Here is an 11,998-nt window from a genome sequence, read left to right as displayed (position 1 = left end):
GAGGACAGTGAGAATAGCAGAGAAAGAGACAACATGTCTTACTGTTTCATGGATACAAAAGTTACTCTTTATTGAGATTAAAATGACAAATATATATGGATTTTACAGTTGATTTCAAGATGTCTAGCTAGCTAGCCTCAGGAGAGGCAGAAATCGGAGGACAGGCTCATTGTAATGAATGCAACGGAATTAGAAATGGTATCTTCACGTTTGATTCCATTCCATGCATTACAATGAGCCCGCCCTCCACTAAACTAGCTAAATACAGTCTCATTCTCTTATACACACAGGCTGAATCTCAAAAGTCTTTCCTCAATTCCTTTTGAGAAGGTGAGGAAAAATATTTGCGATTCATCCACAGCCTCAACTCATCCCCCCCCTCCTCCTCCTCTCTCTCCATGTTGTGTCTGTTGTTGCTCTGCGACCAATGCCTTATGAGGTGTTGGCCTCCTGGTTGATGAGGGCGCTGAGGTCCAGACGGGTCTTCTCCAGCGCCGCCGCCTTGGCCCGGCGGGATGGACGAGCCGCAGGGACTGAGTCCGGAACATTCTCTCCATCACTGAGGAGGGAGAGAGTCAGAGAACAGAACAAACCCAGATTGTGCAAGGTTTTAGGTGCAATCTATAAACGTAGAAGGTAATAAAACAACACTAATGGTGCATTTAAGTGCTCCTCGGAAACTCGGACCTTCCCATCAAGATTTATCGTAGGATTTGTCGTAGATCTCCCTAGCAGCTAATTCTGAGATAGCTCAGAGTGGGTAACTCTGAATTCTCAGGAGGTTGCAGTCAGAAATGTCAAATCTTCCTATTTCTGAGGAGCGCTTGAATGCAGCATAATTCAAGGCATAACTGGGGCAGAGAAATTGGAAATACATAAAGTGTTGACTGATAGACATCACACTCACCTCTCCTCTGAGGACTCTGCAGCTCTGCTGGGCTTCTTAGCTCCTCTGGCTGTGGTGGTTTTCTTCTGACCTACACACACCAAGTTATTATTCTGTAAGCATCTTTGGGTCGCAATATAAATTCAATGTATTATTTATTATTCATCATTATTTGCAGACATCATTTTAGACTTTCACACGCACGCACACCTTAGGCTTTACGATGTCTGTTATACAGGTCTACACACACACACACACACACACACCTTTACGATGTGTTATACAAGTGTAGGAGACTAAAACATATCTGAGATCAGATCAAAGGCTTGTCCAGGACTCATGTTGGCCTTGTGTATAAGATGATAATTACCTCTTCTGGGCCTCTTGACAGATTTGGCCGGATCTTCGTTGGCCACCTCTGAAGATCAAGAAGTAAAAAAATAAAAAATAAAAAAAATATATACACACACACACACACACACACACACACACACATATATATATATATATCATGACTGTATATTTCCTCCCTAGATTAACAGAGCTTAGGCTGGGAGGTTGAGTGAAGCATAGTGAGGGCATTTTTCAAATCCATTTTGAAATATTCTCATAAAAGTAGCATAATCATATTAAAGGAGAAAAGCCGTGACTAACTGTGTACAAATCCTGTTAGACACAGAGGGCGGGAGGGGAAGAAATATCCTGTTAAGCTGAAAAGCCAGAGGCTGTGTGGTGTGGTGTGGTGTGTGTGTGTGTGTGTGTGTGAACTGCCAGCATGGGCAGAGAGCGTGTATAATGTGCGTGTGTATATGTGTATGTCAGCAAACCTTCCAGCAGCAGTGTGTATGTAAGGGCTGTGTGTGTGTGTGTGTGTGTACCGTCAGCGTTGACGTCTAGAGGCTGTAGCGCGGTGGCATTGAGGTCAGTCTTGGAGTCCTGCAGTTGACCAATCAGCTTCTCGACTGCACGCAGACAGATACGGTCCTTCACCTCCTAGAGGGAGGGGGAGAGAGAGAGAGAAAAGAGAAAGGGGGAGGGAAAAATTGAAGAGAGGAAGGGAGGAGAGATAAAAGAAGAAGAGCGGGGGGTTAAGATAAAAACATTTTTTAAAAAGATAGAAATAGAAAAATACAGCAGCAAGTGGTGTTGGGAGTGTGTGTGCGTGCGTACCTGTGTGACCTGCTGCAGTAGTGTGAGCAGGTCTCTCCTGGTTGACTCGCATCTGCTGAGCTCCAGGCTGTTGAGGGTTTTGGCGTAGAGGCGGACCTCAGGAGCAGTCGGGTCCTTCAACATCTCCCCACACACACGCACCGCCATGTAGTCATGAACACTCACCCCCTGCAGGGAGAACACACACAGTATTAAAATCTCTCTCTCTCTCTGTGTGTGTGTCTCTGTGTGTGTGTGTGTCTCTCTCTCTCTCTCAAAGTCCAATTGAGTCCAGCGAAATCTGAGCTGAAGATTTTAGGGTTACCTCAGTTTGATGAGGGCGCTGGGGTCAGGGCAAGGTTATTAATAAGGTCATTTGAAGGTTACCTCTGTGTGTGAGGGTCTGATGAGGGTGCTGGGGTTTAGGGTAAGGCTCTCGTAAAGGTTATTTGAAGGTTACCTCCGTGTTTGAGGGTCTGATGAGGGCGCTGGGCCGTGTGAGCTCGATGAGGAGTTCGGCCACGTTGGTGACGTCAACCTCAGCCAGCGGGGAGGTGGCCGGGGCGTTGAGCAGGGTACGCAGGGTGGGCAGGAAACACTCCTCTATACACTCCTGGTTGACCCTGAGGACACACAGACACACACGTCAACGTCAGACATACTACCAAGTCTTCATACTCACTAGTATGTGGTGTAGGAAGGTAGTTAGGTGTAGGTCATTGGAGGCTGGTGGAGGTAGAAATCGGAGGACAGGGCTCATTGATGCCATTTCTCATTCTGTGAATTACAATGAGCCTCCGATTTCTACCTCCACCAGCCTCCCCAGGTGTAGCTGCAATGTTGTCATTCACTCGGACATTAAGCTATGGAAATATACAAGCTCTGTGTTTGTGTGTGTGTGTCGTACCTGCTCTCTCGGGCGTACAGCTGGAAGAACACGCCAAGGCAGTGGCGGAGCCTGGTGTCGTCCTCTGTGACGGGGTTGTACCATAGCAACACCAATCGAGAGAGGAGCTTGGCGCTGGAGATGCGGCCAGAGTACATCAGCTTGGCGAGGCCTTCTGCCATCTCTGTACGCAGGTCAGACACCTAGAGACAACACACACACACACACATTAAACTCAGAACACATTTGGCTGAGCTAGGTCTTATGCAATCTATGTAAGTAGCTCAGAGACCTCCCCGCCTCCCCCTGACACACACACACACACCTCGCTGTCCAGGAAGTCGGAGAACATCATCAGGGTGCTTTGGGCGGTGTTGTTCACATCCTCTGACCCCTCCAACTTTTCATTGGGCTGCGCAGGCTCCTCCTCCTGATTGTCTAGCGAATGGGAGGACTGTGGCGGCCGTCTGTCTGAGAGCAGCTGGAAGCTGTAGAGCAGCAGCAGGTCGATGACCGCCTTCAGAGCACTCACACGGATCTTAGCCTCGTCCAACTGGGCTATCTACACACAGGGAAGAGAGAGAGTGTGTTAGTAACTGTGTGTGTCTGTCTGTCTGTCTGTCTATCTATACACAGGGAAGAGAGAGTGTGTTAGTAACTGTGTGTATGTCTGTCTGTCTATCTATACACAGGGAGGAGAGTGTGTTAGTAACTGTGTTTGTGTGTGTGTGTTACCTGCAGCAGCAGCACCAGGTGTGTGTTGGCCAGCTCTTTGCTGTGGAGAGCGCAGGTGCCCAGACACACAACGGCCATGTTGCGAACATTCGGCTGGGCGTTGGCTATACTGGGCAGGATCTGAGAGAGAGAGAGAGAGAGAGAGAGAGAAGAGGGGAGAGAGGCAGGGAAGAAAGAGGGGGTTCAAATCAACAGTTCTCTCTTGCTCTTTATTTTCACTGCTACCTCTGACTAACACTTTTACAACCTTCCTTTGTTTTCTTATATCAATGTCTTTTTTTAATACATTTTTTAAATCAATTGTTTTTGTATCGGCCATTCGGTCGCATTTGCTACGAGTGTGCAGTACGCATAAAGTTTGATTTGATTTGAGTGTAATGACATGATGCCATGATAGATGTAAAAGCCAGTTAAGGGGATATTTGGGGTAAGGTGGGGTGTGTGTGTGTTGGTTGTTGTTACTCACCAGAGAGGAGAAGATGGCGCTCATGGTGGGGCCCATGCGGGTCTTCATGTTCATCTGCTTCAGCAGCTCTGCACACATGGTCAGGCACCGCAGCATTGTGTCTGGGTCATTCTAGGAAAACACACACACACACACACACACACACACTTATTGTTCATCCTAATTCCATAGATTGCAGCTGTATTTAGGCATTCACGACCTTGCTACAGCCACCACAAGCTAACGGCAGCAGCATCTATTTGGATAACCTAACGTCCGCGATGTGTGTGTGTGCGTCAGTGCATGTGTGTGTGTACCTTCTCTGCGAGTTGCTCCTTGTCAGGCTGGCAGCTCTCGGTGGCCTCCTGCAGGATGTCATTGCGGTGGTCCTCCAGCTCTGTGATGGAGTCCTTGAGCTTGGCGGCACGGCTGAACTCCTGGGCCGTGATACACTCCTCCAGGGCCTGCTTAGCCTCCAGGATACGCACCTTCACCTCCGCCAACTAGAGGGAGAGAGAGAGAGAGAGGGGGGGGGAAGCAGGCAAGCAGAGAAGGGAAAGAACAAAGGGAAAGGAGGGGAGTGAGATCATAAAACTCCTGCACACCCCCGTCAGGACCTGCTTAGACTCCAGGACACGTACCTTCATTTCATATGCTCTCTAGAGAGAGAGGGGAGGAGAGAGAAGAGAGGGGGATGGGTTCAAAAGAAGAGGGAGCAAGAGAGACGTTGGCGAGAGGAGGAGGAGGAAAGGGAGGGAGAGAAGGAGGGGTAGAGGAGAGATGGGAGAGCAAAGCGAGCGGGGGGACAGATGGACCACATCAGCCTCTATAGTCTCTGTAATAACAATCCTCCGTGTTCTAAGGAAGCGTTGGTCTCGAACCTGGCTTCCGTTTAAACTCCTGCGTCGGTTCTAGGTTCATCTAAGCAACCACACTTTCTTCACTAAAACTCATCCTGTTGTTGATCCGCATGTCTTTTTTGGTTCTAGGTTCCCCTGGTTCCCTCACCTTGACTTGTTTCCTGCGGTTCTCATTCTCGTCCACGGGCTGGCTGACCGCCACGATGGGCTCCCTCACGTCAGAGATGATCTCAGCCACCTGCCGACCAGAGGGTTAACACCAACCATCAACACATGAACTGGACTGATGTGTGTGTGTGTGTGTGTGTGTGTGTGTTTGTGTGTGCACCTGGCTGTAAACAGTTGTTTTTTAAGGAATAACAAAGAGGGAGGGTCGTGGATGTGTGTGTGTGTGTGTGTGTGTGTGTGTGACTCACAGCCTGTGTGCGTCTGTGGTCGTCAGAGATCAGGCTGAGTAGTTTCTTCGTGAGGAGGGAGACCAGCGAGGCAGGGGTCTCAGGCAGCCCCAACATCTCCTGCAGCACAGCCAACACACGCTTCCTACAGCACAGCACCATGGGAACAGTAGTCCGTTACAGAACAGCACCATGGGAACAGTAGTCCGTTACAGAACAGCACCATGGGAACAGTAGTCAAACACTCCAGGGCCAACTGCTAACCAGAACTGTTCCCGCAACTGCGGTGGATGCATACCCAGACCCACACAGTAAAATACAGATCAGCCATGATCCCCCCCCCCTCCCTCCTCCTCTCTCACCTGCCCCCCTCCTCGTTGGTGTCCAGACAGCCCGTCAGGTGGATGAGTTGTTGGGAGATGAACTCCTTGGTCATGACCATCTCCAGCTGGGCGAAGTCAGCTCTCTGCTCCTCCGACATCACTGGAACTCCCTTCAGGTAGCTGCATGGTTACAATAACACGGTTACCAACCACACAGTTAGTTCTTTAGTGAGTCGGTTAGTTCTAACATGGTAACAGACACTCTCCGCTCCGGAACTGGACATTATGACGATATGTAATAAACTAACAGTTCTAACACGGTAATAACGTTATCACTTTACTTTTACTAATTATTTATACTGCAATACTTATGTCACTTATTGTCTTGACCCTTTTCATTGCACTACTGCTTATTTTACACCTTGCACTTGTGTATGTGACGTAACAATAAACTTGAAACTTGAACTTGAAAATCATACACGTGGGTCAGACCCAGATTCTGTTGTGACGTGTTAATGCCACTCTGTTGTAAACGGTGGAGACGGGGTTACCTGGAGAGGTAGTCAGCGTAGGTGGCGGCGTCAGGCAGCAGGTGCTCCAGCATCTCCTCTCCCTCGTCTCCTCTGGCCTTCACAAACTCACACAGAGCTCTCCAGTACAGCACACACTCACAGCTCAGAGACTCCGTGGGGATCAGCCTCCTAGACGTGCGCGCACACACAGACACACACAAACACACACAAACACACACACAGAGAGACACACACAGAGTCAGCATCACATCAGTAACTTTTCGTGTCATTCAATGTGTCTACGTGTGTGTGTGGGTGTGTGTGTACGCCTACGGATGCGCCTACGTGCGTGTGTGTGTACCTGTTGTCCAGCTGTACGCGGTCCTGCAGCAGGTCCTCGGGGGGTGTGTCGGTGAAGAGGGCGCTGAGTGTGTCCAGGGCGGTCTGGGCACAGTTCTCTACGTCCAGCCTGTGGAGCAGGTCCAACACGTCCCCCTGCAGGAGACGCAGCCAGGCGGGCAGGAGACTGGACCGCACCACCTCCCTGACAGACTCTGGAACACACACACACACACACGGTTAGACAACACACAGTACCCTAAAGACACGAAGCCACATAGGGAGACGGCAAGAGCATTGAAACTATATACATGCGCGCGCTGCGCATACACACACACACACACACACACACAGTACCTGAGATGTCATGTAGGCCCTCTTGCAGCAGACTGACCCTCTGAGCGATACTCAGAGCTCTGATGTGAACCTTATCAGCCAGAACCTGAAACACACACAACCATGTCATTCACAACTGTCCCTTCCCGTAACCGAGCTCAGATACATGACACTACTAATGTGTGTGTGTGTGTGTACCTGGTAGGCCAGTTTGCGGACGTTCTCCTTGACGTCCCTGGTGCGTTTGAGTATCTTGGGGAGGGTGAGGGAGGACGGGGCGATGCAGGAGAGGACGGCGCGACGCACCTCCGCATTGGAATCATTCTCCAGGATCAACAGATAGGCTACGGAGAGAGGGAGGGGTCACTGTGTTTATAGTACCTTTCAGAGTGATTAACTCATGATTCTCTCTGGTGCGTCTGTGTGTGTCGGTGTATTAGAGTGTGTATGCATGCTCGTACGGTGCCTTTAAACCATTCAACGTTCTGATGCGTTTCCGCGAGTGTCCCAGACAGTACCTTTAATGGTGGGACAGTCGTGGTTCTGGGGCTCCTGCAGGCGTGTCATGGCGAGGGCCGCCTGGATCCTGATGTTGGGGAACTTGTCTGTGACGCGGACCAGCATGGCCTGGTGGATGCTGTCAAACAGGTCGTCGTCGATCTGGGCGTTCTCCGCCATGCTGCCCAGGAGCTTGTTGATCAGCTGACACACACGGAAACGCACCGCGTGGCTGTTGGCCTTGTGGGACTGAGAGATGGGGGAGGGAGGGAGAGAGAGAGAGCAGGGATGGAGAGAACATTAAGAGAGAGAGATACAGTATGATCAGGTTAGGGACCAGCATAGCCCCTCATGACACTGGACAGAGAGATCTCGCTTTATAAAGGCACCTTTATATTCATAATGTAAGTACTCAGGGGTGTGGTTGACTAGCATCATACTGGTCAGGGGCCATTAGAACATACAGGTGTAACAATAGCACTCCTGATTTTCTCAGGTCACAAAAAAAAAACAGGAAATCCTGAAGCATCACTAAGATATGTTCTCCATGTAATTTATAGTATTCTTGTTCAATATAGACTGCAGATTGTGTGTTGATCTAGACCACTGTGTGTGTGTGTGTGTTAGAGCTGTGTTTGTGTTAAAATACCTCCAACAGGAAGGTAAAGATGTAGCTCAGGAAAGGGTGCTCCTCTTCATCGTCATCTTCCACCTCTCCCTCCTTTGGGGGAGACTCGAAGCTCGTGGCAAACTTGGACACAAAGTCAATGACGCTCTCCACCGCTGGCTCGCGCTTGTACACGATCATGGCGTATTTCAGGTAGTGGATGAACTCCTCATGGAACATTGTCTTATCCTCCAGCTAGACCGTGTCAGGATGATAAAACAAAAATATTATTTTAATTGGTTTTGTAAAGAAAGGGTTAGGGCAGGCAGTAATGGTCCTATAAAACATTATTAAAAGGAATTTTTTAATCAAAAACATTACAACAGAATATTGTGAGGGCTTTTTCTTTTATTATTATGACATTACTTTTAAGTAATATCAACAGTGTAGGCTCTGACTTTCATGAGCTCATATGGGCTATAAGAAATGATGTATAAATCAGGTGAGGTAGAAATCGGAGAATAGGCTCATGGTAATGCGTAGAATGGAATGAGCAATGGCATCAAACACACGCGTCTGTCCTCATTCCATTCCTTGCATTACAATGAGCCTGTCCTCCGATTTCTACCTCCACTAGCCTCGACTGGTATAAATTCAATACCAGAATAAGGGTATAATATGGATGTATATCCAAATCTGATTATGAATCACCTCATAAACCCCCTGATTCGTTAGTTGACTGTTGTGGTCGGGCTGAACTGGAAGAAAATGTGCCCCACAGTTTGACCCAATAAGGTCTGTTTGATCACAAACAGATAGTCTTTGACATTAAAGACTAGGCAAAGCCATATAAACCACCGTCAGTTTGACAATTTGCAGACAAATGCATCGAGTATTTGCAGTGTTGGTCCATGGACAGAAGATAGTGACCTTATTGTAGCGGTTCTTCAGGCTGGTCACCAGCTTGGCTTTGTTGTTGTGGGACCTCTGCGCCCGCTGGAACGCCTCCTTGATCTCCAGTTCACCGTCTGCCGTCATCTTCACTCTCCTACACGAACACATGTTACTTTTTAAAACGTTGCCACGGGTCTAATGTGATTATATCCAACGTCCCTGCCGTTTTCTTCTCGGCTCGGTCATCTTAACAGCCATAACAATGTGGTGGCGCCGGCGCTACTTTTGGCTACTGCTATCTAGCTAGAGTTAAGCCTATTGCGAAGTACTTTAAAGCTGCATAATTTCAGTTCACGGTATTGAAATATATATCTATGTATAGGTTTAAAAATTCATCACATATTTCTCTCGTGCAATACAGTCCTTCGATACCTTGCTACAGCAGCTAGCTAGCAACCCTAGTTTTTCTGTCAGAGTCCCGCCTAGCTTGGCCCCTGGGCGCCTCTCTCTCCGAGGTCTCACCGGGTACGAGAAGCAGAAAAACACCGTATCTCCCATGGGGGGTACACTACAGGGATGCTCGCTAATGTGTTTACACATGACTTTACACTCAACTAAAGCAGTAATATTACGTGTTCTCTGAGGTCTCTCAACGGGTTCGAGAAGCGGAAAAACACCTCAGCTATCTCCTGAGGGGTACACTACAGGGATACTCGCTCATGTGTTCACACATGATTTTACACTCAACTAAAGCAGTAATATTACATGTATGACTAACTTAACATATTTCACGACATACATTAAGATATATTTCAGGAAAATTCTTACTTTTGTGGACGACGTGAGCCGCTTGCTGTTTCTCCAGCTGGCGCCTCTTTTCAAATGTAACTGTCGGTCACGCGAGAAGTCGAAATCTCGCTCTGGGATGTGCGCGCTGCGCCTCCTCCTCCTCCTCCTCCTCCTCCTCCTCCTCCTCCTCCTCCTCCTTCACAGCGCATTGGGATAGGTTGTTGTGCTGTGTGCTCTCGCACGGAGATACACGACGTATTGATGTATTTATTTCGACACACGGGACAGCTTTTGAAACAAAACAACTTTGTATCATTTCATAAAATAACTTTTAACAACATTTTTTTTTATGAGCCTCAGTGGGAAAAGAAAATCTCAGATAAAACAGATAATAGATCAAAAGAACATCACACGGGTAATATCAGGACTCAAATAGACTATTAATATATATTATATATGTATGCGCGCGTGCTACTGAATGCGCGCGTGCAACCCGTATATAATCTGTTATACACACACAGATTTATATATACAGATTTATATATATACAGATTTATATTTTTATACTTATTATTTATATATATAAATGCGCGTGCAACCCGTGTGTTGTTATGCGCGTTGTCAAGGCCGCAGCTGTTTTCCGGCCGGCAGCTGTGGAGAGGTCGGAACGCAGGACGCACCCGTGGGAAGGACACCAGGGAGTCTACTGTAAACGGCTGTAGGCCTGTCCTTCCTAGGCTTACCCTGGTTGGTCTAGGTCAGAGTTAGTAAAGTAACTTTTTTTAAATGGGGAGGAATAAGGCCTAGGGCCTACGGGTGTGGTGTTTGATTGACCTAAAAATAGACTAGCCTCGACTGGGTCCGTTTCAATTCGGTCGATTCATGAAGTGGATGGACATTCCAACCGATAGGCTGACCGCGGAAACCATACCTGGAAAAGGTATGACACTTTTGAAATTCGTAAATGACGATGCTATTTTAATTCGTCCCATATAAAGCAGCATACGAACAAATAATCTCGATGACCCCCCCCCCCCCCCGGAGATATGTTATCCTGTCCGTTAGTATACGTTACACAGCATAACGGGAGGGGCGGGGCCGGGCGGCACTGCAGCAGTGCGAGCGAGCTGTCTCCGGTAGTGTTTCGTACGCACGCCTTCTCCGCCCCTGCCGCGAGACAGGTGGTTTGAACACATGCCTTCATCCTCGCTCCAGCGCTCCATTTAATAATAATAAAAAATAAAAAAATCGGTTGACACAGTAGCAGCGGGACCGTCGGCGCGAGCGCGTCCCCGATGGAATTCCAGTCTGTGACCTCCGCGAGCACCGGGCGGACAGCAGCGGGGGGGGGGAACTTGGACACCGAACGCGCGAGGAGAGAAACCCACCGATTCCCCACCATGTCGCTCGAGCCGCTATTCACAGCGAAGGAGGTTTACATCCACCTATAGCCCTAAACCGAGAAAGAAACGACATTTATGAGTGAACCATAAGAGTCCGATTTTTTTTGTTGGGGGGCGGGGGGTACCTTTCCGGTTTTCAGTGGGATAATTCAAGCACCGGGAACTTCCCTCGGGGGTTATGGCTTCGGGCACCGGTAAAGCTGCGCAGCCCCCCGGGCCAGGCGCCGTTAACGGGACTGCGGCAGACTTCCCGAACATTGAGCAGGAGCTGTACGACTATCAGATGCACGGCAAGATGTGTAAGAAGATAGCGCAGCTCACCAAGGTAAGACCGAGTACCGGGAAAGGAGACACGCGCCACGGAGCCTGTCACACCGTTTTTGTGACAGCAAATAGATGTCCATCAACAAATAGGCTCGTGACCACGGTCACTCGCTGCGCTGACGTCGAATAGATTAAAGGAGATAATGTGGCGGTCAAGGAAACCCAGCAGGCGAACACACCGTCCATGGCTGCTGATTGTAGGCTACCCGGTCTCTCCCTGTCTTTCCGACTCAAAATCAACCTGATTCTCACACACACCAAAAAAACTTCGTGCAGGCAGCCACGTTCGTAAAAGATGCAGTGCGCTGATCCCATCTGCCACCTATAACCTATATATATATTTAAAAAAAATTCTTCTTATAATTTATCGTCTATAATCAGTGATCTGCTCATGCAATGGTTTGATGAAAGGATGTGAAACCCATATTGTAGTCTCCTTTTATATGAGGCTATAATACTGTTACTACAGCAGTCAGGGTCCATGGCTGCCCAGGGCGCAAAGCAACAGCAATACCAATGTGTGTATGATAGGTGGATGGGGATTGGAACAGCAATATCGTTGTATAGGTGTACAGGGACTTCTACACAATAATGCTTACAGAGGCAGCAGGGTGTGT

The 11,998-nt window shown here is 48.5% G+C and overlaps 2 protein-coding genes across 4 annotated transcripts in view; one reads left to right on the top strand and one right to left on the bottom strand.

Moving 5' to 3' along the window:
• Positions 1-54: 54 nt before the first annotated feature.
• On the bottom strand, positions 55-9,722 carry ncapg (non-SMC condensin I complex, subunit G). Of its 3 annotated transcripts, none has more exons than XM_083692691.1 (23): positions 9,694-9,722; positions 8,902-9,019; positions 8,014-8,226; positions 7,385-7,613; positions 7,065-7,210; positions 6,888-6,972; positions 6,553-6,745; positions 6,231-6,380; positions 5,719-5,859; positions 5,378-5,501; positions 5,110-5,199; positions 4,743-4,760; positions 4,419-4,604; positions 4,123-4,233; positions 3,657-3,776; positions 3,247-3,483; positions 2,943-3,124; positions 2,496-2,658; positions 2,057-2,224; positions 1,765-1,879; positions 1,257-1,304; positions 908-977; positions 55-559 (listed from the first exon to the last, which is right to left on the bottom strand). In XM_083692691.1, the coding sequence occupies exons 2-23, from the start codon at positions 9,007-9,009 to the stop codon at positions 433-435; spliced, it is 3,024 nt and encodes a 1,007-aa protein (XP_083548817.1). In that variant the 5' UTR covers positions 9,010-9,019; positions 9,694-9,722; the 3' UTR covers positions 55-432. The 3 variants fall into 3 exon arrangements, with proteins under 3 accessions (XP_083548817.1, XP_083548818.1, XP_083548819.1); XM_083692692.1 differs by having other exon boundaries at positions 6,231-6,377; XM_083692693.1 differs by lacking the exon at positions 4,743-4,760.
• Positions 9,723-11,235: 1,513 nt separating this feature from the next.
• Positions 11,236-11,998, top strand: part of fam184b (family with sequence similarity 184 member B) — a gene marked incomplete at both ends in the record, with an annotated part of 13,614 nt that continues 12,851 nt past the window's right edge. Inside the window, 1 exon segment of the mRNA XM_083692859.1 lies at positions 11,236-11,382. Coding sequence (XP_083548985.1) covers positions 11,236-11,382 — 147 coding nt within the window.

This window comes from Argentina silus (genome assembly GCF_951799395.1).
Source record: "Argentina silus genome assembly, chromosome: 21".
Lineage (NCBI taxonomy): Eukaryota > Metazoa > Chordata > Actinopteri > Argentiniformes > Argentinidae > Argentina > Argentina silus.
Note: the sequence above shows the minus strand (reverse complement) of the source record. Positions and strands in the feature narration are given on the sequence as shown.